General features: G+C 33.0%; 10 protein-coding genes across 10 annotated transcripts; 7 read left to right on the top strand and 3 right to left on the bottom strand.

The window, feature by feature from the left end:
- Positions 1-66: 66 nt before the first annotated feature.
- BX664DRAFT_294329 (pre-mRNA processing factor 3-domain-containing protein) lies at positions 67-2,260 on the top strand. Its single transcript, XM_051542091.1, has 5 exons — positions 67-168; positions 268-513; positions 575-688; positions 773-1,641; positions 1,717-2,260. The coding sequence occupies exons 1-5, from the start codon at positions 151-153 to the stop codon at positions 2,165-2,167; spliced, it is 1,698 nt and encodes a 565-aa protein (XP_051401382.1). The 5' UTR covers positions 67-150; the 3' UTR covers positions 2,168-2,260.
- Positions 2,261-2,294: 34 nt separating this feature from the next.
- On the top strand, positions 2,295-3,194 carry BX664DRAFT_328531 (ribonuclease H-like domain-containing protein). Its single transcript, XM_051544613.1, has one exon. It carries the CDS (start codon positions 2,333-2,335, stop codon positions 3,140-3,142), a length of 810 nt encoding a protein of 269 aa, XP_051401381.1. The 5' UTR covers positions 2,295-2,332; the 3' UTR covers positions 3,143-3,194.
- A 274-nt stretch (positions 3,195-3,468) lies between these two features.
- BX664DRAFT_294324 (HotDog domain-containing protein) lies at positions 3,469-4,652 on the top strand. The gene is made up of 3 exons (XM_051542090.1): positions 3,469-3,548; positions 3,613-3,697; positions 3,795-4,652. The coding sequence occupies exons 1-3, from the start codon at positions 3,486-3,488 to the stop codon at positions 4,577-4,579; spliced, it is 933 nt and encodes a 310-aa protein (XP_051401380.1). The 5' UTR covers positions 3,469-3,485; the 3' UTR covers positions 4,580-4,652.
- A 622-nt stretch (positions 4,653-5,274) lies between these two features.
- BX664DRAFT_357417 (COPI associated protein-domain-containing protein) lies at positions 5,275-6,076 on the top strand. The gene is made up of 3 exons (XM_051547954.1): positions 5,275-5,380; positions 5,451-5,484; positions 5,536-6,076. Exons 1-3 carry the CDS (start codon positions 5,287-5,289, stop codon positions 6,002-6,004), a joined length of 597 nt encoding a protein of 198 aa, XP_051401379.1. The 5' UTR covers positions 5,275-5,286; the 3' UTR covers positions 6,005-6,076.
- A 47-nt stretch (positions 6,077-6,123) lies between these two features.
- On the bottom strand, positions 6,124-6,762 carry BX664DRAFT_259720 (mitochondrial import protein Pam17; the record flags this gene model as incomplete). Its single annotated transcript, XM_051540599.1, has 2 exons — positions 6,124-6,405; positions 6,514-6,762. The coding sequence occupies 2 exons, from the start codon at positions 6,760-6,762 to the stop codon at positions 6,124-6,126; spliced, it is 531 nt and encodes a 176-aa protein (XP_051401378.1).
- Positions 6,763-7,272: 510 nt separating this feature from the next.
- On the top strand, positions 7,273-9,130 carry BX664DRAFT_294320 (uncharacterized protein). Its single transcript, XM_051542089.1, has 3 exons — positions 7,273-7,547; positions 7,630-8,951; positions 9,037-9,130. Exons 1-3 carry the CDS (start codon positions 7,345-7,347, stop codon positions 9,108-9,110), a joined length of 1,599 nt encoding a protein of 532 aa, XP_051401377.1. The 5' UTR covers positions 7,273-7,344; the 3' UTR covers positions 9,111-9,130.
- Positions 9,131-9,374: 244 nt separating this feature from the next.
- On the top strand, positions 9,375-12,519 carry BX664DRAFT_277527 (rab-GTPase-TBC domain-containing protein). The gene is made up of 3 exons (XM_051541366.1): positions 9,375-10,562; positions 10,650-10,684; positions 10,777-12,519. The coding sequence occupies exons 1-3, from the start codon at positions 9,519-9,521 to the stop codon at positions 12,404-12,406; spliced, it is 2,709 nt and encodes a 902-aa protein (XP_051401376.1). The 5' UTR covers positions 9,375-9,518; the 3' UTR covers positions 12,407-12,519.
- A 5,939-nt stretch (positions 12,520-18,458) lies between these two features.
- On the top strand, positions 18,459-19,467 carry BX664DRAFT_328516 (uncharacterized protein; the record flags this gene model as incomplete). Its single annotated transcript, XM_051544612.1, is given in 3 exon segments — positions 18,459-18,610; positions 18,621-18,739; positions 18,816-19,467. A coding segment is annotated over 1 exon segment (321 nt), but the record flags the coding sequence as incomplete, so codon positions are not given.
- A 1,202-nt stretch (positions 19,468-20,669) lies between these two features.
- Positions 20,670-23,160, bottom strand: BX664DRAFT_294314 (permease family-domain-containing protein; the record flags this gene model as incomplete). Its single annotated transcript, XM_051542088.1, has 7 exons — positions 22,757-23,160; positions 22,626-22,635; positions 21,889-22,551; positions 21,639-21,822; positions 21,384-21,558; positions 21,085-21,329; positions 20,670-20,974 (listed from the first exon to the last, which is right to left on the bottom strand). The coding sequence occupies exons 1-7, from the start codon at positions 23,041-23,043 to the stop codon at positions 20,670-20,672; spliced, it is 1,869 nt and encodes a 622-aa protein (XP_051401374.1). The 5' UTR covers positions 23,044-23,160.
- A 63-nt stretch (positions 23,161-23,223) lies between these two features.
- BX664DRAFT_261756 (chitinase) lies at positions 23,224-24,839 on the bottom strand (the record flags this gene model as incomplete). Its single annotated transcript, XM_051540690.1, has 5 exons — positions 23,224-23,999; positions 24,081-24,317; positions 24,406-24,442; positions 24,551-24,659; positions 24,742-24,839. 5 exons carry the CDS (start codon positions 24,837-24,839, stop codon positions 23,224-23,226), a joined length of 1,257 nt encoding a protein of 418 aa, XP_051401373.1.
- Between the last annotated feature and the right edge of the window lie 120 nt (positions 24,840-24,959).

Genomic DNA, 24,959 nt, shown 5'->3' with positions numbered 1-24,959 from the left:
CTACTTTTTCCACTCATTCACTTTCAAAATTTTTTTTTCTTTCTTTTTGTCTCAACTCTTTCTTTTCTCTTTCCCTTTTTTTTTTCTTTTTTTTCTTATAATACATACTTTAAGGACAATCCCTCTCTTTTATAACAAATAAAAACAGTGATGTCTGATCCTAGCCAGGTAAAGTGTCAAATTAATACTTTGTAAAGTAATATTTAATGGAAGATCCTAACGTGTTTGTGGTTTTTTTTTTTTTTAAATATATATATATATATATAGGCTGCTGCCATCATTGCTGCCAAACGTGCAGAAGTCTTAGCAAAATTAGCTAAATTCCAGAACAATAATACCACCAACACTGCACTACCTCGTCCACCATCAACAACTAGTTCCCGATCGCAAAGTCATGTACCAACACAATCTTCAACAACAACTCCTTCTCAACCAATCAGCGGGTTGAGTCTATCCGAAATTCAACGAAAACGAGAAGAAGTTATGAATCGACTCAAAGCTGGTGGAATACATGTAAGTGAATGATTGAAAACATTACATATATAAACTAATTTTTTTTTTTTTTTACTAATAGCCTGGTGATAAAAAAGCGGCCCCTCCACCTATGCCACTAGACGCTTCAGGAAACTTTGACTTGAGAGCAATGTTAGACAAAGGGATCATTCCAAAACGTGAAAAAGAAATTGGGGTAAAAAAAAAAAAAAAAAAAAAAGAAATGGGAAAGATAACACAATATAGGATGATTTTTCTAATTTATTATTATTGTTTATAGGCAAGTTCTCGAACAGCAAGTCCATCCAAACAATTACAACAAAAACAACAAAAACAACCAGCAAGTGCAGCCTCAACGACTACTAGCAAACCAACAACATTGAAAATGGAAACTACACCTGAATCATTTACTGATCCTACAAAGAATCCTTACTATGATCCATCATTACCTGTCAACGTAGCACCCAAAGGACGACGTTCAAGAGCATTCAAATTCATACAACCTGGAAAATATATTGAAAAGGGAAATCAAGAACGGGCCAAAGCTCAATTGGAACGACTCAAGGAAGAAGTAGCAGCCAAAGTGAAACAAGCTGGTATGGAAACGGAAATGGATATTTCAGATAAAGTATTGAAGAAGGAACCTCCTCCAGTAGCAGAATGGTGGGATGCACCATTCTTACCGAATCAAACCTATCAAGATTTAGATGATCAACCTGTGGATCCACAACAGTTAACTTCCTTAGTAACCATTTATGTACATCACCCTGTTCCCATCAAGGCTCCCAGTGATCTGAATGGCAAACCTCCTTCTCGTGCATTGATGTTAACCAAGAAAGAACGCAAAAAGTTAAGAAGACAAAGACGATTAGAAACGCAAAAAGACAAACAAGATAAAATCCGATTGGGTTTATTACCTCCTGATCCTCCCAAGGTGAAAATCAGCAATTTGATGAAGGTATTAGGTGATGAAGCTATTCAAGATCCAACTAAGGTGGAAGCTAAGGTTCGAAAGGAAATGGAAGAACGTCAAAAACAACATGATCTGGCTAATGAACAACGCAAATTGACTCCAGCAGAACGAAGAGCCAAGTTGATGAACAAGATAGCAACAGATCAAAATACAGCAAATGAAGTAGCTGTATTCAAGTAAGTCATGACAAAAAAAAACAATCTGTTCTGTTTGTTTACTTATTTTACTTTATTTTATTATTATTATTATAGGATTAAAAATTGTGCTCATCCCAAACATCGATATAAAATTGAAAAGAATGCTCAACAATTTGGATTGACTGGTATTGTTATTGTACATCCCAAATGTCATATGGTGATTGTAGAAGGTGGACCTAAAAGTATCAAAGCATATAAGAAACTTATGTTACGACGGATCGACTGGAATGATATGCCAGTACCCAAGAACTTGGATGCAACCTCAATGATGGATTTAGATGATGATACTAACAACAATAAAATGGTGGGCGATGGTGATAATAAGTGTTACTTAGTATGGACTGGTCAAGTGAAGAACAAGGCATTTAAAAAGTTTACCTGGCGATCTTTTGAAAGTGAAAAAATGGCTCGACAAGAACTTACAAAGTGGCATGCGGAAAACTATTGGGATGCTGCTCTATTATCTACTGATGAAGAATTGGCTATGCGACAACCTGAACTTTAGTATCAGTTTGTTTGTTTGTTTGTTTTAATAAAGCGTTACATTATGTTGGTGATCGGCTATTGAAATAACCATTTTCGCCCTCTTTTTTTTTTTTTTTTTTTTCTCTCTCTGTTTCTCTCTTCCTCCAATTTTATTTATTTATTATTGTTATTATAGTCATCCTTTATGATTCATCGAGTTCAAGCACATCTTTCAACTCTCAAAGGATCAGAACTCAAGTCTTTGGCTCTATCTTGTGGTGTGACGTTAACAGGGACTAAAGCAACATTGGTGAATCGACTTGGTACTCATTTTGAACAACTTCTTCATCTTGGAAAACCAACAACAACCACAACAACAACAAAAAATATAGTTTTGGATGTTGACCGATTATTACCAAGCTCTGTGCTTTCTTTTGATATGGGATATAGGAACCTAGCGTTTGTGCAAGTTTCAAAAGAACGACACATCAAGGCATGGCAAGTAGTGGATCTGGCATTAGAGAACTTTCATCCCTCCAGTATGGCACCAGTGGTTCGACAATTTGTATACGACAATATCCGACCTTTATCTCCACTGGAGCATATTCTAATAGAACAACAACGTGCTAGAAGTAATGGTAGTCATGGTATTTTTGAACATACGTTACGCGTCAATACTGTGGAGGCCTTGTTATGGTGTAGCTTACAAGAATGTTTAACAACAACCACGATGGAACCTATTCTTCGACGACCTGTGGATCAACTTTGGCAAGATGGTTTAGAATCTTTATGGTCAACTAACAATGGCTCTGAAAAGAAAATGAACAAGAAGCATGCTTCGATTCTCTTGGTACAACATTGGTTGGATCAACAAACTGTATCTTGTCCTGATGATCTTGCTCATATGTTTAGGCTTGCAAAGAAAAAGGATGATCTTAGTGATTGCTTAATGCAGGCATTAGCTTGGTATCAATGGCGGGAAAATGCGATCAACTATCTTACCAGTCTTCAATAGTAGTGGATTAGAAATTGTATTGTAGATTATTCTTATTTGTATTATAGGTTAATTTTTTTTTTTTTTTGTATTATACTTTCAATAAATCTCCATTGATAAAAAAAAAAAAAGAAGAAGAAAAGACGCGTTACTCAATCGGTCTTGTACATTTCCTAAAATGAACAAAAAAAACAGCATAATAAAAAAAAAGTGTGGGGATTTCTCATGTGAATTACAATCATCCTACAGCGCGCATCTTCAATTTCTCCCCTTTTTGAGTCTACCTTTTTTTTTTTTTTTTTCTCTCTCTCTCTCTCTTTTCTTTTCTTTTTTTTTTTTTTTTTTTTCCTCATTCCAAAATAATATGCCCGAAGGATACAAAGTAGATGCTGCGAAGGCAGTTGGTCACAAGTCACCAAGTGAAGTAGTAAGTTACCTCTTTCTCTCTTTTTTCTCATTAACCTTTTTTATTTATTACTGTTATTAATTAGGTTGCCTGTAATCGTAGAGACTATCTGTTATATGCACTTTCTGTCGGTGTTCCTGCAACTGAATTACAATGGCTTTATGAAAATGGTATACACAAAAAAAAAAGTCAAACATATTGGTATAAATATATGATAAACTGATCATACTTTTATATTATTTTTTATTTATTTATTTATGATATTAGATAGCCATTTCGGTCCTTTACCTACCTATGTGCTTTCATTACTTCTCAAGTCAGATCACTGGGATGTCAATGTATTTACGGAAAGATTCAACGCAGGTGGTGGATTGCCTGGAGTTCCTCCTTACAACCCTGACTGTATTGTACATGGTGAACAATCTCTGGAAGTGTTAAAGCCTTTTCCTGTGATGGGTGGTCGATTCAAGTCAGTGAAAACATGTACGGGTGTATACGACAAAGGGTCTGGTATGGTGATTGCCTCTGTAGTCGATTTGTATGGCGAACAAGATAATGTCCACTATTGTCGCATGGATAGCAAGATGTTTGTACGAGGTTATGGTGGTTGGGGTGGTAGTAAAGGTCCAAAATCTCCATCTTATACGCCTCCTAATGATCACCCTGATTACTCTGTTGAATTCCATACTACTCCCCATCAGGCTCTTTTGTATCGTCTCTCTGGTGATTTCAATCCTTTACATGCCGATCCTTCTGTTGCTCAAAGTGTTGGTTTACCTCGCGCTATCTTACATGGTCTCGCTTCCTATGGACATGTAGGTTATGCTATTACTCAAAAATTCGCTAACAATGATCGTCATCGTTTCAAATCCATCACCGCTCGTTTCGCTAGTCCTGTTTTACCTGGTGAAACTGTCACTTTTGATATGTGGAAAGTGCCTCATGATGCTAATGCCTTCGGTGTCATCTTCACTGGAAAAGTTGAAAATCGTTTGGTACTCTCCAATGGTTACGCTGTCATCGCAAATGAATCCGTGTCTTCCAAGCTCTAGTGTTTTTTTTGTTATTATTATTTTACGGTAGCATATTTCCCTTCTTTGATTTTGTATACTATCGAAATAAACAATGTTATTTTTTTTTTTATTTAGAACATATAAGATGGTTGGTGGGATGATAGAGAGAGAGAGAGAGAGTAAATGATTGATATGATAATACTAGTAGGAATTATGGCATTAGTTAAGAAATATAACGTATCTACTACTTTTGGTAAACAAATCAATGCATCCTTGTACGATGATATCTTGGCAGTCGCTGAGATTCTTAGAACCAGAGGTGATTGGCCAATACATCATGGATGCTTAAGTTTCCATGGTATTTGGTAAGCAAATTCATGATGTACCACATTGACATCTACTCCGTTCATATTATCCACTTACTTTTTTTTTTTTTTTGTAAATTCGAACGCTATTTATGAAACATCATTAGTTTTAATAAAATCTTATCTGTGTATGAATATGATTGACTGGAAAGAATAAAGATACTAATATAGTTACATGACATGAACAAAAAAAGATCATTTTACAAAGAATCGGAGTACAAGTTGGAAATGGGAGAACGGGTTAGTTACACGAATTAGAGAAAATATTGTTACGCAGGTTCCTTTTTCCTATTCTCTTCTTCTTGATTCCCTATTTGACATTTTCTTCTTCTTCTTCTTCTTCTTCTTCCTTTTTTTTTTTTTTTTTTTAATATCAATACAATGGCTGTAAAAGCCGTCATTATAGTTCGGATTTTAAATCTACTTGCAGCAACGTTTATGATTGTTGGAGCAGTTGCATTCATTTTACAAGGAGGTAAGGAAATATATATATATATATATATATAAGACTGGTATTCATTTTTATTATTATTGAAAAAAAAAAGGATTTCCAAGTTTTATTTTGGCCGTTTATTGTATGTAAGTGAATCTACAGATATATACAATGTTCGATGATTTATATTTGAAAAGAATTTTTGGTATGATGATAGTGATGTTTGAATTCAAGTTACGAGATAAAATTGCAAAAGCTGCTCCTTTTATGCTACACTTTCTTGGTCGTGCTATGTTTTATATCTTTATTGGTTGTATCATCTTGAATTATAATCCTTTATCTTTAGCTTGTGGTATCATTGTCATCCTTATTGGAGTAGCTTTTGCTATTTGTCACTTTATTCCTCAAATGGAACTTCCAAATAATATGCAATTATCCACTGATCACGAATCGATTCAACAACAACAACAACAACAACAACAATATCCATACACTGCTTCACCTCAACAATATAATAACTCTATTGGTCATTCTCCTTTTATCAGCAACATGTCACCTTCTTATTCACAAAGCGTTGCCCATCCAAGTCCTACCATTCCTCCACCACAAGAATCCATGCCTTATCCACAAAAAACCTACATTTCCAATGAATCTCATATAGTATAGCGTTTGTATATTTCCTTTTTATTTTGCTCTATCATATACAATAAAAATAAAAAAAAATAAATGTATCTTAACTAACCCTACAACTATCAATGATTAATAAAAAAAATATATATAATATTCTAATTTTCCAAATCATCAGCACTACCACCAAATACACCTTTACGATAATGTTCACGTTGTTTTCGTAACCAGGAACGATAATCAGCCACAGATTGAATCTTTTCACCATAGTAATCAGGTACAGGATTACGAATAGAATTGAGACGAGCATCAGCACGGTTTTTCTTTATATGTTCATAAAAGTTTTTGTCACGAACATCCATTTCAGGCACATATTTTCGATTCAATAACTTGAAAAAGATATCTCCAAAAACAGGACCAGCCAAAAATCCACCGAAACCCTAGATCCAAATGAAATGATGTCAATGATAAAAAAAAAAAGAATGTTATGATCAATATCAACTATAATAATGATTATTATTATTATTATTTTATTAATAATTACTTACAGCACCCACTGTGGCAAGGCCAGCAGCCATCAAAGGATCCATACCTAAAATAGTGGTAGTAGGATCGATTTGCATTTGCATAAAGTAAGAACCAGTCAAAGCAGCAGGGAATATAGTACTAGGAGCATAACTTGCTAGTTCGAATAAGCGGCGTTTGGAACGAAGCTTGAAGTAATCGTTCCATGTGGGAATCAATTCTTGTTGGTTGTTGTTATTGTTTGAAGGTGTGGAAGAAGTATAACCACGCATCAGTAAAGTTGGTTGTCTTTGAATATATTGACGTGTTGTTGTTGTGATAAGAAAAGACATTATAATTATTATATATAAGAAAGCAAAAAGAAAGAAAAAAAAGAAAAAAGAAAAAAAAAAAATAAAAAGGAAAAAAGAAAAAAAAATAGGACGTGACGCCTTCCCGGGAGTTCATTCAAGTCGGTTGGCTGGCTGCAATTTAAAAATGTGGACCTTTGAAAGTTGACAGATTTCCTTGACGAATGAAACAAGTGTTTTTTTTTTTTGATTGTTAAAAAACAATTTCTTTCTTTCTTATTTTTTTTATTGTTTTACTAAAATAATACTTAATTATGTATTATATTTATTAGTTTTTTCTCTTTCTTTTTCTTTTATTATTACTATTATTATGATTGTTGATTATTGATTGTTAATGGCGTTATTGAATTATGCATACTGACCCTTGAAACCCAGCAGCATCATATATAAAAAGTGTCGTCTCCCTTTTTTTTTTTTTTTTTCTTTTCGTTCTTTTTTTTCCCTGTTCTCCTCTCCTCCCTTTTTCCCTGTCTTTTTATTTTATTTTATTTTATTTTTTTATTAATGTTACGAATACGTACCTTCTATCTTATCTTTATTTTATTATTTACTCTTTTTACAATATTACTATTACATCAAACGCAACAAGATCATCTTAACCTTAAATCAGCTCAGCAGTACAATAACAGCAGTGAAGAGAAGCAGTATTGGCCACAAGTTCAGTATCCACCAGAACAAGAACAGTTTCTATCCTACTTCCCAAATGGGTAAATTCATACATTAAAAGAAAAAGTTATTATAAATTCAACTATTTTTATTTATTCATTATTTTTTCTTTTATACTTGTAGTGACTTTATGGATCAGTTTCATTCTTTACGAAATGGACTTAGACTTGCTCTCGATACCAATAGAACACTCATCCTTCCTTATCTACGACTTGGAAAGACTTTAGAAGATTGGGTACCTTTTGATATAATGGCCAATCGATATGAAGCTCAGAATAAGACAAAACTTTTTTCTATATGTTACAAAACTGACTTGGCTGAGAACGACGATGACTGCAAGGATCTTTATAATTGGGTGGAAATACCTTGGTCTACTTTATTTGATTTATCTGTATTCAAAAAACATTCTGTACGTGTGGTGGAACGACAAAACTTGGATTGGAAACATGGTGGTGGATGGTTACCTTCTGATTCATCGGCAGTAGTAGTGGTTGATCCTTTGACTTTTATGGAAAATGGTAGTGTACTTGATACTCATGAACAACAAAATATACAACAACATCCTATTATGGCTAACACTTCACCAATGCAAAAACTATGGAAATGGTTACGAAAGGAAGATGATTCTATAGTACCCTTACCAATGCAAAGACCACTATCGCATAGATATGCTTCCACTTCTCAGCTTGTACAATTGAATACCCGATTACTTCAATTTGGCTCGGTTTCTCAAAGCTCAGCATTTGTATCTAGCAAATCAGATCAAGAAATTCGGTTATTAGAAGATGTATCGCATCAAATGATACCCAATCATTTCTTACCACTCACTGAAAAGGCAACCAATATCATCAATGCACTCGGTGGTCCACGTTCTTTTACAGTATTACACTTACATCTACCAGACCTGATACAACGGGAAACAACTTTATTACAAACAGATCTTTGGATGGAAGAAGAAGAAGAAGAAATGGAGAAATCAACAGTATCACAGGACATACTTTTGGCACCGGAGACTTTTTTGGAAATGATGAACGCGATCGTATTTGAATTAGCAGGCGATATTCCAATCAATCAGGCAGTATCAGCAGCTTTACCCATTCAACCTTCACTTCTTTTGGATCATCTTAACCAAGATAATGATGATGATCATCATGGACCTGAATTATTGAAAGCATGTATTGATTATCGTAACAAAGTAGATTCACGTTACCCAATAATATACCTGATTATAGACAAGATCAAGATGATGGATGAAAATGCAGTATTGAAACCTCTTTTGGAATTGTTCCCATGTCTTTTTACAAGAAACGATTTGCAAAAATGGAAGATCATTGAATCTGGTTGGAACAGTCTTGGTAATCAAATCAATGGAATGGAAGATTATTCTTTGATGGATTATGATGATTTACTTGGACCGTTTTTGGACATTCTTATTGCTAATGAATGTAAGTATAAACAAGTTACCCAAAAAGGATCGGAGTTGCATAGATGGACTGACCCTCTCTCTCTATATATATATACTTTTTATAGCCTATTCTTTTTTAGAAACGCCATCCACAGCCTTATCAATGTTTGTTGCAAAGCTACACCATATGTTCAAGTGATTTATTTATTTATATTTTTTTATATATATAGTTTTAATAAAAATCAGTCACTTCTTTTTTTTTTCTTTCTTGTTTTAGTATTCTATTTTTATGCAGAGAAAAAAAAAAATATTCAGTGAAGCCCAGCGCCCCCTCTCTCTCTCTCACTCTCTCTCGCCTCCCCCCTTTTTTTTTTTTTTTTTTTTTTTTTACGGTCCATAAAATTATATTCATATTTTTTTTTCTCTTTTCTTTTTTTTTTTCTTTTTCTTTTTTTTTTTCTTTCTATTTTCCCAAATATATATATCAATAAACAAATATTCTTATCTATCTTTTTCATTTGAACTATTTTCTTGTCAGTATTCATAGCACGATCAACAATTGACATAATCAACACGATTCATTTGTTCATTTCAACAATAATCTCATATGAAGATTAACGATAACAATAGTAGACTAGATTCACCTACTCTTGGTCTTGAAGAAGAAAAGTATGTCAGCTTTTATTCTTCTCTTACAACTACGACAAACACAGGGGGTCTTTCCTTACCATTCGCAAAGGAACTAGTGACAAAAATGGAAACCGATGAAGCCTCACTAGCCGCACGACAACACTCCAAGAACGGCAATCGTTCCAATTGGTTATCGATGACTGGTAGTACGACAATGGGCGATCATGATCAAACCGGTATTTACAGTAGCACATTAATCGAAAGACGAAGAGGAACAAGTCTTTATCTGGCATCACCGTCATCTTCACCTTCATCTTCTTCTTCTTCTTCTTCAACAACAATGACATTGAATCAACCATCCGATCAAAAAACATTAATGACGAAACGATCACACTTGATGATACCACAACAAAAACTTCAGCCTCAATATTCTATTCTCGCACAAATTGAACGTCAAAATGCTCTTTTGGAAAAGGACCCTAAATCAATTTATATACGATCCAATGAACTACGCGGTCATTATACTACGGTACAACAACTAGTGACAGATTATCAGCCTTTATCATCTCCACCTTTATCTAATGATGGCGAATTGGATGGATTTCTCAACGATAATGAAGAACAACAAGAACAACAATATCAAGTGATGGATTGGACCTTTTGGCAAGCTTTGATTCAAGATCCTATACACGTGGCGAAAAAGACTCCTCATTTACTCTCGACAAAACTAAAAGCTGGTATACCCTCTCATGCACGTGGCGAAATCTGGCAGGCAATCTGTCAATCAGCTTGTCTTCACTTGGAAACTGTTTATGGTCAATTATGTGGCGATCGATCTCCTTATGAACGAATGATTCAACGTGATCTCACCCGTACCTTTCCCAATATCGATATGTTCAAGCAAGAAAACGGTTCTGGTCAATTAGCAATGCGCAGGATTTTGGTGGCCTACAGTTTATATGATGCTCATGTTGGTTACTGTCAGGGTTTAGCTTTTTTGGTTGGTCCCCTTTTGATGAATGTAAGGAGTAAAAGGAGGAAGTATTGATTTGAGGAGATGATATATTAAAAAAAAATATTTATTTATGTATTTATTTTGTTCCATTAGATGCCAGAACCCCAAGCTTTCTGTGTATTTGTTAGGTAAGAACAACATTTAACAAAAAAAAAAAAAAAAAAAAAAAAAAAAAAAAAAAAAGGTCTTATACATTAATTATTACTATTATTATTATTAGGATGATGGAAACTTATGAAATGCGAAGTATGTTTACAGTCAATATGGAGGGTCTTCAATTACGACTTTATCAATTCTCCTGCCTACTCGAAGAATTTTTACCTGACCTTGCAGCTCACTTGAATATGCACTCAATTCATGCTGCCATGTATGCCTCCCAATGGTTCCTTACTTTATTTGCCTATTGCTTTCCAATGGGTCTTGTCACTAGAATATATGATGTTCTTTTTGTTGAAGGTGCTACTGAAACAATGATGCGCGTTGCTCTTGCTATGCTTCACCGATCAAAACATATCATCTTGGCAGAAACCGAATTTGAAGATCTCTTGGATTGTGTGGCGACAAAAAAGCTATGTGCTCCCTATATGGAAGATTGGTCCGATGCTATCTGCGATGCTATGTCTTTTTCTAACAGTATCACTCGTCAAAAATTGGATCAATTGGAACATCAATACTCTCAACAAGGTCAGCAAGAAAAGAAAAAGACACAACAAGTCTTGGCCAGTCGGTTGGGTAGCTTTTGGAGGCGTAAATCGACAAGAATAGATAAGAACAAACAACAAACAACAACATTGGAACGTTCAATTAGCGATGGAAGCAAATGCGAAAACAAACGACGATCAAAACATATGAACGCCACCACCTCAGCAACAACTAGAGATATACGATCTATTGATAATCGATATTCATCACCAGCTGCCACATCATTCACCACCAATAACCAAGAACAGCATCATGATGATGTCACAGAAGAGTTACTACAGGCTTTAGAACAATTACGCAAAGAGCACAGTCGCACCATTGATGAATTGCATGAAACTCGAATGGACAAGAAGGATGTGGAAAGTGAACGCGATGCCTTGAAAATGACCATCATGGAATTGGAACGACGATATCAACATCCTCTATTATTAGATAGCAATCATTCATTGACTAGCAACAATACAATATCATCATCATCATTATGCGAAAAAGACACAACGTTGGTTGATAACAACGACATACAAGATACACTTACCATGTCACCATCACTACCATCACTATCACCTCCATGTTGTTCACCGCTTTCAGATGATATTATCAGAACATGCAGTACTAGTACAGGTGGCGATCTCTTTCCAGATACATCAGACGAAGAGATAGATGATAGTAATCTCCTACGCAGTGAACTTGTTCGAGTCAAGGTGGAACATTTTGAAGCACAACAACAATCCGAACGACTGGCACACGAAGTGGATGATCTTCAATCACGATTGGATATGGTGAATGAAGGTCAACTTGCTCTTGTGGACAAACTGGTGATGATGAAATCAGAAATGGATGAACTATTACAGGAAAAGAAACGACGCGATGAACAATGGTTGGACCTGGAAAACAATCACGTATGTGCACAACGAGCCATGATGGAAAGGGTATATGAACTGGAAACCGCGCTGGCTGCTACCAAGGTTCGTTTGGCTGAACTAGAAGCTTCTTCTGAAGAAACACAAAATCAACAGACTGACAAGGAATTGGATCTACAAGGCTCTCAAGTCAAAAGTAATCGTATAGGTAGATCTGCCTCTTTATATGGACGGGTGTGGCATGTTATCTCTCCACGTTCTCATTCTTCAAAATCGCCTTCTACCTAGTTTATATCTTATTCTTTATATACATATATATATATTATCTTTCTTTATTTATGTAGATATCATTATTCATTATATAGTTTTTTATGTTTACCCCCCCCTTCTTTGTAATAAAAAAAAAGAAAAATGTGATTAGAATGAAGAAACTGCAGATGCCTTTATGAGGAGGAAAAGAAGGATGGTATGATGATATGATGATATGATATGATAATAGTGAATGACATTATAAAAAACAAATGATATTAAAAATATGATTTTATTTAAATGAGAATATAATATCTATAACTAAAAGACTAAACTATTAAATAAACTAATTTCTTATGATAAAGAGTTGGATACTTTTCCCTAATTTGCTTATTCTTTTATCCAATATCTAGTTAATCCTATTGTATATTCCTTCATATATCTTATCTACTATATGTTCACAGAAAAAGTAAAAAAAAAAAAAAAAAAATAGATTAGTTCATAGTATGAGAAACTAAGATGAAGAAAGGAAAGAAAGAATAAGTATAAAGTAAGTATAATATATATAAAGAGTGACTTTTAAATATATAATATAGATTAATAAAGTAATGTATAATGGTAACTTATAATGTTCAAAAGAGTCATTGATTAAAAAAAGAGAAGTAAAAAAAAAAAAGTAAAAAAATGCAAAAGAAAAAAAAAAAGGTGAAGTGCGCCAACTCTTTTTTTTTCTTGTCAGAGCTTTGGTCCAACTTTTTTCCAATTGTCTCCAACAATTTTTTTTTTTTTTTCAATCTCCCAGATTTTTTTTTTTTTTTGATCTCGACCAACTTTTTTTTTTTTTGATCTCGACCAACTTTTTTTTTTTTTTTTTGATCCAACACACCCCAACATTGAGACCGGACTTTGAAGTTATACCATTTATGGAAAACACTTATGATTTTAATAAAAGTAGAAAAAAATAATAAATAATAATAGGATGATGATGATGATGATGATATAAAGGTAAACTTTACTAAAGAAGAAGAAGAAGAATATAAAAAAATATAAATAAGACTAAAACTATCAATAAAAGAAACTATAGAAAAAATGTCATCTATTTACACACAAATTGGTTTCCCTTTCCAGTTGTTGTTAATAATATAGTTACATTAGTTATTCGTCCTTTTTATGTATCCAATTTTCATTTGGTTTTGTGATCTGTATATAAAGGATGATGATGCATCAAAACAATAGAAAAGAAAGAAGAAAGAAGAAAAAGAGAATGAGAATCATATTTTAAATGTTCTTTTTTCATTTTTTTTTTTTTTTGCATAACTTACTTTGAATACAGTAATTGACCATACTTGAAACGGATCATAACAATTCAATGATAGTAATATACTGTAATAAGACTGGTGGACGATGTACCATGGCAACCTGTCGACTTAATAAATAAATGTTTAATAGTTGATGTGTATAATATATATTCCACTGTAGTTGAAAACTTATATCAATAGTATTTGACGGGTGAAAACAATAGTAATGATAACGATATCAACTTACACGAGGATAACGAGGTTGATGAAAACCATCTTGATAAGATAGGATGCCTTTATAGAGAATAGAGTAACATATAAACAGCTAAACTTGTATTTGTGACACTACCCATCAGCAAAAGGAAAAGAAAAGATGATATTAATGATTGACAAATCCTTCATTATCGTATTTTAAGCCTTACCTTCAAAGATAATACCCTTGATTTTGTTTTGTTTGTGCTTGATAACCATAATTGATATATATGTTCAATAGCCTTTCCATTGTCACATTATACCGGAATACTACTGAGAAAAAAAAAAAAGGAAAGTATGAGAATCGCAGCCATACCTATATCACTTACTATTTTACTATTTCTTTTTTTTTTCTTTTGGAATCATAGTAGTACCTTTGACAGTTATAGTCCCATTGTTATAGTTTCATGATCTATTGAATATATATCGAGGATTCAGTTTGTAAAGAAGAGTCAAGAGATGGTATTTCTATAACAAGATAAAAAAAAAGAGAGAGTTTAGTTAACAAGTATATAAAGTTCCTTTTATTATATATTTACTTACTTTTTATACAAAATAAAAAAAAAAAAGAAGTTTATAACAGCAGTGATAAAGAAGAAGAAGAAGGTGTGAGAAAATAAAAAAATGTGAGGTCTGTTTTATATAACCTCATGAATTGAGCCTTTCCTTTTTTGGATGTTCAACTACCGCTTTTCATAATTTATATTCATTACTTTATTTTATATTATCAGGTAATCAATTTATGATATTTAAACTGATTTATTATTCAATATGAATGTGATTGCTCTTCCATCAGATTAATATAAAGTTGTTCAAATTGATTTAACCTATATGCTTGCTATTCCTTTTTCTTTTGTAATCTTTCTTCAAGTATCATAGTTACTCAAAGCTCAATGAATACAACGAACAGGAAATAAGTGATAAAATCATTCAGTTGAAAGTGTTTATTCTAATATATCATCATCATCATCATCATGATTTTACTATAATCAATAATAAAAAAAATCAATTCAAAAAAAAAGCAACTTAAACCTATGTGATTCCTTATGATTGGTAGATTTGATTTGCATGATTTTTTAAACTGACTCCGATCAGGTAGACATACAAAGTAATCTTTTTCTTTTTCTTTTTTCCTTTCTTTCTTTCTTTCTTTTTTTTTATACATTCCAACTTCATTACTATATTCTACTCATGTTAGCTATGTGGTTTTTACAAATATTTACTCTTATTAAAGATAAGTTTCAAAAACAAGTGCTTTTCTTCTTTTTCTTTCTAACTTCCTTTTTTTTTATTATATACGTTCTTCTGATATTGATCTTTTTACTATAACATCCATCCATCTAGAATTACCGTCCTTTCTTCTTCTCATACTTCATAATTGGTATCCTTGACGATCATCATCACTGAATATTTGTCTGAAAGAAAGAAAGAAATCTAGATACACGAAGGCTTATTCATTTAAATATAGTATCAATAGGATAATTACGCGAAGTGGCTATACATCTGAATCAGCGGAATAGATAGATATACAATAGGATCACAGAATTAAACGAAATGAATACGCGCCATGGTCAGAAGGTGTAGACAACATGGATGAACAGGATATATTACAGGATTCAACTGGATTGGCTTATATTATCAATTGGAAGTATCTTCTTTATCTTTTTTTTTTTTTAATTATTCTGGCTTATGAATCGTTAGCGATTCTTTTTACTTGTAGTTTAAAATGGTACTTAGTATATCAATTATATATATTTACATTCTTTTTCTTTTTTTAATAAAATCATAATTATTATTTTTCTCGAACAGTCATCAATGCATTTCTGTACCTGGTTCCTTAAATAAATTAAATGACAGCTGAATCCAAGCAAAGAAAATCAAGTTTGAAGACTTTCTAACAATAAATATGAAAAACAAGAAACAACATGGAATCATATTAATTCTCTTTTTCATATATTTTGTCGTTTTTTTTTCTTTTTTGCTATATATTGTATTCGACTCGATCTAAATGTATTATCAACAATGAAAGGAAAGATAGATTAGTTTTTGACATTTTTCTTTCAATGTCAAAAAACTAATCTACTTTTTTAATTGTACATTCATTATCACATTACAATATATTCTTTCTCTTTAGTTTGCTACTTTTGGTACGTCACTTTTATCTATTCGGACTTTCGCTTTCTTTCTTTTTTTTTTTATTTATTTCGTTTCCCCACATTTTTCTTTTCTTTCTTTCTCTTTCCATTTCTCCACACTTTTTTTATTCATTCTCCGCACTTTGTTCGTGTCTCCATATTGGAATAATGACAGGTAACATATAAAATACAATGACAGTAATAGATTCTTATTCTATTATTGTCAATTTAAAAAATAAATAAAATAAAATAATAATAAAAAGACAGTATAAAATATAATTACTTATTTATTTTATGTTAATTCATGATTCTTCTGGTTTTTCCAATTGTCAAGATCTCTTTTCGTCTCGGTTTTGGTCAAACAAAACGGTGATACAAAGCAAGCCAATGGTGTAAAAAGATAAGTCTAAAAAAAATAGTAAATGTCAAATCTTCTTTATTGAAATGAGTTTGTGAGTTGGCTGAATTGAGGTATCTTTCAAAGCAATCACGTATCTTTTCTTTTCTTTTTCCTTTCTTGTTTCATTTTATCCTACTGAGCATAGTTTCTCTCGTCTTTCTTTCTTTCTTTTTTTTTATTTTCTCTAGCTTTAGTTGGTTATGGCTCTTCTATTGGTTTGGAACTGGTTGGAATGACAATTATGATGGTAAGACATAGATTAAGGAACTAATCGTTTTACTTTTTTTTTTTTTATCTTTTTTACCATTAGACTCTGGACGGAGCACCAAATGCAAGTCAACCTGTGTTACAAGTACTTTTGAAGATCTTTTTTTTTTTCTTCCTACCTGGTTGGTTATTCTCTCCTATGATGTTGGTTTCTTCAAGATCATTTCTCTACTGGTATGGTGTGTCTCTCACTCTCTTGTTGTTATCTCTCGAGTTTGTGTGGTCTTTTCTTCTCTTTTTTACTTGGTTCGTCTCTCTCTCTCTTTTTCCCTTTCTCTCGTCTGTCTCTCATTGTCATGGTGTTTCCTTCGAAATCTCTTTCTTGCATGGTTGGTTCTTGTCTTTTTTTTTTGTCCCTCCCACTTGGTATGATGTGTTCCACTTATTGTTTTCTCCCATGGCCTTGGACTATTATCCCTTCGTCTTGTGGTACTCTCCATTCCTTTCAACAAAAATCAATAGCTTCGGTTTCACCTATACTACTTATAAAGTGTCCTTGGTTCTTCCTTTAGTTTGACTTTTATGATTGATACATCAACACTGGTGAATCCTGTAATTAAGGTAATCCATACATTAAAGAAAAAAGAGAGAATCACGGTGATGACCTGGTCCTCGTTTTACTGATTCTATTTGTAGATATCACAATTGTCGTCTATACAATCAAGATGATGCAAAATATCCACTGGTTATTGACAAGGTAGTACGTATAAAAAAAAAAGAGTAACAGATTGCTATTCATTTGGTTATTTTTATTTGTAGGTACCATGATTGTCGCCTATACAGTCAAATGTCGAATGGTCATCATCACTTTATACTTAGCTTTTGGTGATATTCAAAGATCATGGCGGGATGACCTTTGTTTATCTAACAGGCATTGGACTTGGTCGAGGATGACTGGTGTCTAGGATCATTTATGAATCTAGAGGCTGGATCTAGTGCTCAAGTAGGTGGAGACTAGAAGGCAACATGCAGGGAGTACAGTATATCGCCTATAGGCCGTGTTGTTTCATGCTGGAGTCCCTGGAAGTCCTGCCATTTGCGGTATGGTTTGGAAAGAATTAGGGGATAATATCATAACTGGTCAGTGGAGCGTATCTATTAAAACCGGAACAAGCTACCTTCCTTGATGGTCTTAAAATGTCAGATATACTGCTAGTGGCAACCCTTCTTTCTCTCCGAACTCGTGATGATGATGACATTCAATTGCAATATGATACAAAACATCCACTGGTGTTGACAAGGTAACATGTATAAAAAAAAAAGTAACGGATTGCTATTCATTTGGTTTATTTTTATTCGTAGGTACCATGATTGTCGTCTATACAATCAAATAACTAAGTCATCAGGAAAGAAATAGATAATCAATCAATATTACATACAATCACTTGCTTCTTCCTCTCTCTCTCTTTTTTTTTTTTTTAGATCCTTCCTTTTATTGTATGGGGATTGATACGGTATCGCTGTCAGATGATATACACAAGGTAACATTGATATATATAAGAATAACAGTGATGGAGTACTGTTTTTTGGTTGATTTTATCTGTAGATACAATGATTGTTGTTTATGCAATCAAATCTCGAATGATCATCATTATTTTATATTAACCTTTAGTCAAACAAAACGGTGATATAAAACGATCAATGGTGCAAAATGATAAGTCTAAAAAAAAAAAAAAAAAAATAGATAAAAAAAGGGAATGATACTAATGTATTTCTTCTTTTATTTTATTGATCTTTTAGATATTATTGTCTATATAGTCCAAATCTTTTTTATTGAAAAGAAAAGAAAAGAAAAGATACGTGATTGCTTTGAGAGATACTTTAATTCAGCCAACTTATAAATTCATTTCTTGTTTTATCTAACTGAGTTTTCATTTCTTTTCCTTTCCTTTCTTATTTTGTCTATCTCATTTCTCTCATCTTTCTTTTCTTTTTTTTTTTGTTTTTTTTTTTTTCTCTAGTTTTAGCTGGTTATGGCTCTTCTAATGGTTTGGAACTGGATGGAATGACAATTATGATGGTAAGACATAGATTAAGGAACTAATCGTTTTACTTTTTTTTTTATCTTATTTACTGTTGGACTCTGGACTGAACAGCAAATGCAAGTCAACTTGTATGTACAGGTACTTTTGAAGGTCTTTTTTTTTTCTTCCTACTTGGTTGGTTATTTTCTCTAGTGGTATGGTGTCTCTCTCTTGCTGTTCTCTGTAATGTTTGCGTGGTCTCTTCGTCGCTTTTTTTACTTGGTTGGTCTCTCTCTTTCCGTTTCCTTCATCTGTCTCTCGTTGTCATGGTATTTTCTTCCAGAACCCTTTACTACGTGGTTAGGCCTTGTCTTTTTTTGTTTCTTCCTATTTGGTTGGTCTCTCCCATGTTAAATGGTTTCATTCTGTTTTTCTACTTGATTGGTATCTCTGTCTCCATTAGTATTATTACTATTATTACCATTGTCATTATTATCACCAGTATTGTATATATTCTTTATATTGTTGGTATTTAGTTGCTTTTTTTTCTTTATTCCCTTCCTTTTTTTTTTTTTTGTAAAAATACTCCTTCATTTAAATAAAATGTTTGATTATTTAAATTATCCTGCTATGATGCTTCGTGTATGTACCTATTGCTACTATCTATTGTTGTGATGATTTAATAAAAATGTTTCTTTGAGTGTATTATGTAATAAAGTGCATGATATACTCTACTGTATCATCAACGACATCGTTATTTTCGTTAAGAGAGAAGACGAACAGTATCCAGGTACAACTTGCTATTATCATGGGTGGTGATGATGATTGATAATAAGAGAATATCTATTCTTAAAAATGATGGATATAATGTATGAAATGAAATAGTAGATACTGATGTGCATATGAATCTTGTTTCTACAATAGTTTTTTTTTTTTTTATTTTTTAGTGAAAATACAATGATGATCATACTATTCTTTCTTATTACTCCTTTTGATAATGATGATGATCGAGGACAAATAGATAAATAATAGTGAAATGACAATATAATAAACAAATGATAATAAAAATATGATTTTTATTTAAATGAGAATATAATATCTATAACTAAAAGACTAAACTATTCAATAAACTAATTTCTTATGATAAAGAGTTGGATACTTTTTCCCTAATTTGCTTATTCTTTTATCCAATATTCATTTAATCCTATTGTATATTTCTTTATATATCTTATCTACTATATGTTCATAAAAAGAGTAAAAAAAAAAAAATAGAGTAGTTCATAATATGAAAGACTAAGGAAGAAGAAGAAAGGAAAAAAAGAAGAAAGAATAAGTATAGAGTCAGTATAATATATATAAAGAGTGACTTTTAAATATATAATATAGATTAAGTAAAATAATGTATAATGGTAACTTAACAATGTTCAAAGTGCCAGTGGTTAAAAAAAAAAAAGTAAAAAAATGCAAAAGGAAAAAAAAAAAAGTGAAGTGCGCCAATTTTTCTTTTGTCAGAGCTTGGTCCAACTTTTTTTTTTTTTGAGGTACTTCCAAACCTTTTTTTTTTTTTTTTTGATCCAACACACCCCCACATTGAGACCGGACTTTGAATATATACCATTTATGGAAAACACTTATGATTTGCATAGTTGAATAGATGAATAATAATATGATGATATTCTATGTATGATGAATGTTAACAATTGTTTCTCCAATGATACTCTGTTCAAACCAAATATTATGCTATATACTGTATTTAGTGGGTGGCAGAATTTTCCTTTAATGTACTCATCCTATTCTATACGTTTTCTTAAATCATTAATATAAAGACAAAACAAAATATATGAAACTATTCTAAAATGGATGTAAATAAAAGGTCTAATTTAATCTAAAGGGTTTTATGATAATGCTATTCATGAAAGATAAAAAAAAAAAAAACTATAACTAACAAGAGAAAACTGAAGAAGAGAAAAAAAAAAAAAAAAGAGACTAATGATTGACGGTAGTTGTAGTAGTGGTATCAGAAGCTGCAATTGTGGTAGGAGGGACAGTAGCACCAAGGTCGATATCGCTTTCCAAGAATCCATTTCGTACCTTTTCCATCTCTTCCTTCTTTTTCTTTTCTTCTTCAGCCAAACTAACATTTCCCCATTCACGAGGGACAATTTGTTCCAAGAGGATTGCAAGAAGTGAGCCAATACAATAGGAAGTACCGACTACTGTTTCCACCGCACTAAGAAATCCTTTCAAAGCTTCATTATTACCTTGATAACTAAATACATGAGAGAACCATCCTAGGAATAATTGTAAAAGCAAAAAATAAAAAAAAGTAGATCGATTAGTCAATATATTGTTGATTTTTTTTATTTTTTTTTTTTTATTTTTATTTTATTTTTATTTTTACCTGGAGTTAATAAGACACCAAGTCCTAACGATAAAGCACAAGTAACAATGAATCGATCACGTCGAGTCCAGGATAAGTAAGCTAAAATACGAATACCAGAGACAGTGACAGATGCAAATAAAAAGGCATTCATACCACCAATGACAGAGCTTGGCAAGACCAAAAAGACAGCAGAAATTTTACCAAAGACCCCATAGATCAATAAGAATAGACAACAAAAGTAGCCAGCTACACGATTAGCACATCTAGATAAAAAAAAATAATCTTAATTCATCTTCATTTCCTTTTTTTTTTTTTACCTAGTCAAAGCAATGACGCCATTATTTTGAGCAAAGGTGACCATAGGAGATAATGTCATACATGCTGCAATCAAAGAACCAAATCCATCCGCTAATAGACCACCTTGAATACGACGTTGGAAATGAGGTCCTTCCACTTCGACACCTGATACATCACAAGTCGCTGTGATATCGCCTATTTATGATGATCATATATGGAGAGAGAGAGAGAGGGAGAAAATCAGTATGATGATAGACTTTTTTTATATAGATTACCTATGCTTTCCAATATATTGTCAAGGTACACGATCAAAAAAGGAATGATGGCAGGAGGATAGAGACTGATAGGGAAGGTGCGAGTCCATACAAAAGTAATAGCTGGAGCAGTTTGAATAGAAGTAGGATCAACATAACCTGTAGCAGCAGCAACAATGGTGCCTACCACCAAACCAATCACAATCTATAATGAAAAGTAAAAAATATATTCATCAAAGAAGATAAATAGATGATCTTTTTTTTTTCTTACCTGAGCATTTTTCATAAAAGCAGAACCAAGATTTTCCACCAAAACAATGGTAATAAACACCAAGAGACCCAAACCAAGGTATTCAGGACTTCCCCAAGGGAGAGCATGAGGTGCATCAATATTAGGACATTTTGCAAAGAAACCATCGGATGGACGATTAGCACAAGGACCACTACCACCAGCCCAATCCTTGAGAGCAGTAGAGATGACAGAACAACCAATGAGGAGAATGGTGGCACCAGACACAACAGGAGGAAACAAACGACGAATAGTCTTTGGAGGAAGGAAACTGATGGCCATTTCAAATACACTACATAACATAGAAGTTCCCAATATCGCTCCCCAAGCGTGACGACAGGCTAAGTATTTGATTGTTCCATCAGGCATGATTTCTGTAGGACAGTAACCATTGGCATACATGTTGGAGATCACGGCTTGTGTGGCAGGTATAGAAGCAAAATTCGGACCCATCAAGCTGAGTAGACCAGATCCAAGATAAAAATTGGTTTTGAACAATCTAAATCGAGTGATTTGAATAAAGGACAAAAATGCTGAAGTAATCAATGCTGCTGATAACAAGTATTGTTGATCCTCAGGATCCAGATTCAATGAGGTGGAGCCAGTTGCTGTAATCAAAAGGATTGGTGTCACGACGCCGCTGATCTGCAAAAAAAAAAAAAAAAAGAGTTGTTTGTATCCAATATCCATAGGTAATAATAAGATCAAGAATAATTTACCATAGCCAAACTAATCAATACCAACATTAATAAGAAGAATAAAAAAGACAGTAAGAAATCATAGATAATCATCGCCCTTATTTGTCCCCCCCCCCCTTTTTTTTTAAAAAAAAAAAAAAGTATAGTGGTACCTGTGTTGAAAACCAAGAATGGCAGCTAAACCTAAAGGCAGCCGACTATTGAGTCCCCAAAAGGCAGGAGGTTTCTTTTCCTTGATGAAGAATGGAGGTAAACATAGACTTGCCCAACCAAGATCACCCCACCAACCTTCCTTCGTTTTCATTTGATCTTTAATGACTCTCCATAACGCAGGTTCTTTTACAGGTTCATAGGCAGCGAATTTTCGTTTTGTTTGTACACCTTCAGTATCCTCGACCATATGAAGAGTTGACGTTGATGGTGAGGACTTGTTGTCCATTGGTATATAATTTGTTGATATACACACACAAGAAAAAAGGAACGAAGAAAAGATAAGATAGAAAAAAAAATAAAAAATTTTGCTTTGGATAACCGCAAAAACATTCAAATCACGCTGAAAAAAAAATATAGAATTTATTCATACATAAAAAAAAAAAAAATACTACTACTATAAAACAAGTCAGGTTGCAAAGGATCTAATGTTATCATAATGACTTGCTGGATAAGATAAATGATTGGGTGTTGTATCTAATTTACTACCAAGACTGTAAAAGGCTGCTGTGAGAAGATTGCGTTGACTATCGTTGGAACCGCCACCAGTCAATTCCCAAAAAAAGCATCCCCCGAGTCCTTGGTCCATTACATATTGTGCTTTTTGCTGTACCACCTGATGATTGTCATATGTCACATATTCTTGTAGTTTCGCATCGTAAGACCATGATGCACCAATTTCTGGGTCATATATTTCCAATGCGCCAGGTCGAGGCAAATCCTTGTAATCATAAGAGCCTTTTTCCCAAGTGCCATCAGGTACACCATCAAATTCAGCATAAGGTCCAGTTGTCTTTGAAAATGAACGTCCATACATTGGCAATCCCATTACCAATTTATGTCGAGGAATCATCTTGGCAAAATGTGTAATAGCATCGTGAACTGTGAGTTGTTGAACGTTATTGATTTTCTTGTCGCGATAAAGAGCTGCTTGATGACCCGTCTTTTCATTCCATGCGCCTGCCAAGTCATAAGCCATTAAATAAAACAAATCGACATAATCATCCATTTCACGCAGATGAAGATACTTGTAATTATCAGGTCCACAACCAACTGCCACACTCAGTAGATAAGGTGTATTGTTAGCTGATGATTGAGTATCATTTAATGCTGATCGAACATCTTTGAGTAATGTCACAAATGCTTGTCCTTCTTGTTCCGTTTTCGGGAATTCCCAATCAATATCTATACAAAATAATAATAATAAAAAAAATCATCAGTTTTTTTATTTATTATTATTTCCATTCATCATATTATTGTTCATACCTATACCATCAAGACCAAGATCATTGATATGTTGAGCAGCAGACATTGCAAACCTCTTACGCTTTTCTACATCCATAGCCACAGTAGGGAAAAGTGTGCTCCAACTCCATCCACCAACAGATAAACTGACCTTGAGATTGGGATGTCGTCTTTTCAAAAAATAGAGTTGCTTGAAATTTCCATAAAGGTTATTAACATTGGCCATCCATTTGTCCGCTTTGTGATTGACTGTTTGATCTAATAATAATGATAACAATATGCATAACAAAAGTACAGATCAAATTTCTTTAGTCATCATCATCTTATACACATAATATAATAATACCTTTTTCAAAATGTTTTTCCGTATCTGCCCATGGATCCTATATAAGAAAGAAGAAAAAAAAAGTTGAATGAATGAGTCTATTTCGCATACAAGAAAAGAGAGAGAGAAAAAACAATGGCAAAGTTATTAAACAGTATGTACTTACACCTAGAATAATAGTACCATTTTCATGAATGTTGGCAAAGGCATAAAGGATATGAGAAAGATGTTCGGCGTCGATATCAGCTACATTATAATTTCGTTCATAGATACTCCTAAAAGTTGATTTAAAAAAGGACTCATTAAAATAAGTACCTAGTCGACCTTTTTTGTTTTGTTTTGTTTTGCCTTCCTTACCATGCAGGAAAGTAACCAGCAAGAATAGGAAGTCGTTGAGAAGTAGAAGGAGGGTTATCTGAAGAGGAATGACCTGAATGTAGTGGTCCACGGTCCATGTTCATACTACCACGAAACCAACCATAGTATAAAAGAAAAAATACGACCGGTATCAAAAGAGCAACGCGTACAACTGGCACTTTTTCCATCCGAGGAGTACTAAAAAGAAAAAGAAAAAA

Source organism: Halteromyces radiatus, assembly GCF_025201355.1.
Source record: "Halteromyces radiatus strain CBS 162.75 chromosome Unknown BX664scaffold_3, whole genome shotgun sequence".
NCBI classification, from domain to species: Eukaryota; Fungi; Mucoromycota; class Mucoromycetes; order Mucorales; family Cunninghamellaceae; genus Halteromyces; species Halteromyces radiatus.
The sequence above is the reverse complement of the archived record's forward strand: the minus strand, read 5'-3'. Positions and strand labels throughout refer to the sequence as shown.

Bases quoted from the DNA above. Each gene is read 5' to 3' on its own strand.
- BX664DRAFT_294329 (XM_051542091.1), top strand. The intron at 514-574 runs GTAAGTGAATGA...TTTTACTAATAG, and splicing joins TCAAAGCTGGTGGAATACAT to CCTGGTGATAAAAAAGCGGC. The intron at 689-772 runs GTAAAAAAAAAA...TATTGTTTATAG, and splicing joins AACGTGAAAAAGAAATTGGG to GCAAGTTCTCGAACAGCAAG.
- BX664DRAFT_328531 (XM_051544613.1), top strand. From the start codon at position 2,333: ATGATTCATCGAGTTCAAGCACATCTTTCAACTCTCAAAGGATCAGAA.
- BX664DRAFT_294324 (XM_051542090.1), top strand. From the start codon at position 3,486: ATGCCCGAAGGATACAAAGTAGATGCTGCGAAGGCAGTTGGTCACAAG. The intron at 3,549-3,612 runs GTAAGTTACCTC...GTTATTAATTAG, and splicing joins ACAAGTCACCAAGTGAAGTA to GTTGCCTGTAATCGTAGAGA. The intron at 3,698-3,794 runs GTATACACAAAA...TTATGATATTAG, and splicing joins ACAATGGCTTTATGAAAATG to ATAGCCATTTCGGTCCTTTA.
- BX664DRAFT_357417 (XM_051547954.1), top strand. From the start codon at position 5,287: ATGGCTGTAAAAGCCGTCATTATAGTTCGGATTTTAAATCTACTTGCA. The intron at 5,381-5,450 runs GTAAGGAAATAT...GAAAAAAAAAAG, and splicing joins TGCATTCATTTTACAAGGAG to GATTTCCAAGTTTTATTTTG. The intron at 5,485-5,535 runs GTAAGTGAATCT...ATATTTGAAAAG, and splicing joins ATTTTGGCCGTTTATTGTAT to AATTTTTGGTATGATGATAG.
- BX664DRAFT_294320 (XM_051542089.1), top strand. From the start codon at position 7,345: ATGTTACGAATACGTACCTTCTATCTTATCTTTATTTTATTATTTACT. The intron at 7,548-7,629 runs GTAAATTCATAC...TTATACTTGTAG, and splicing joins CTATCCTACTTCCCAAATGG to TGACTTTATGGATCAGTTTC. The intron at 8,952-9,036 runs GTAAGTATAAAC...TACTTTTTATAG, and splicing joins CATTCTTATTGCTAATGAAT to CCTATTCTTTTTTAGAAACG.
- BX664DRAFT_277527 (XM_051541366.1), top strand. From the start codon at position 9,519: ATGAAGATTAACGATAACAATAGTAGACTAGATTCACCTACTCTTGGT. The intron at 10,563-10,649 runs GTAAGGAGTAAA...TTGTTCCATTAG, and splicing joins TTGGTCCCCTTTTGATGAAT to ATGCCAGAACCCCAAGCTTT. The intron at 10,685-10,776 runs GTAAGAACAACA...TATTATTATTAG, and splicing joins GCTTTCTGTGTATTTGTTAG to GATGATGGAAACTTATGAAA.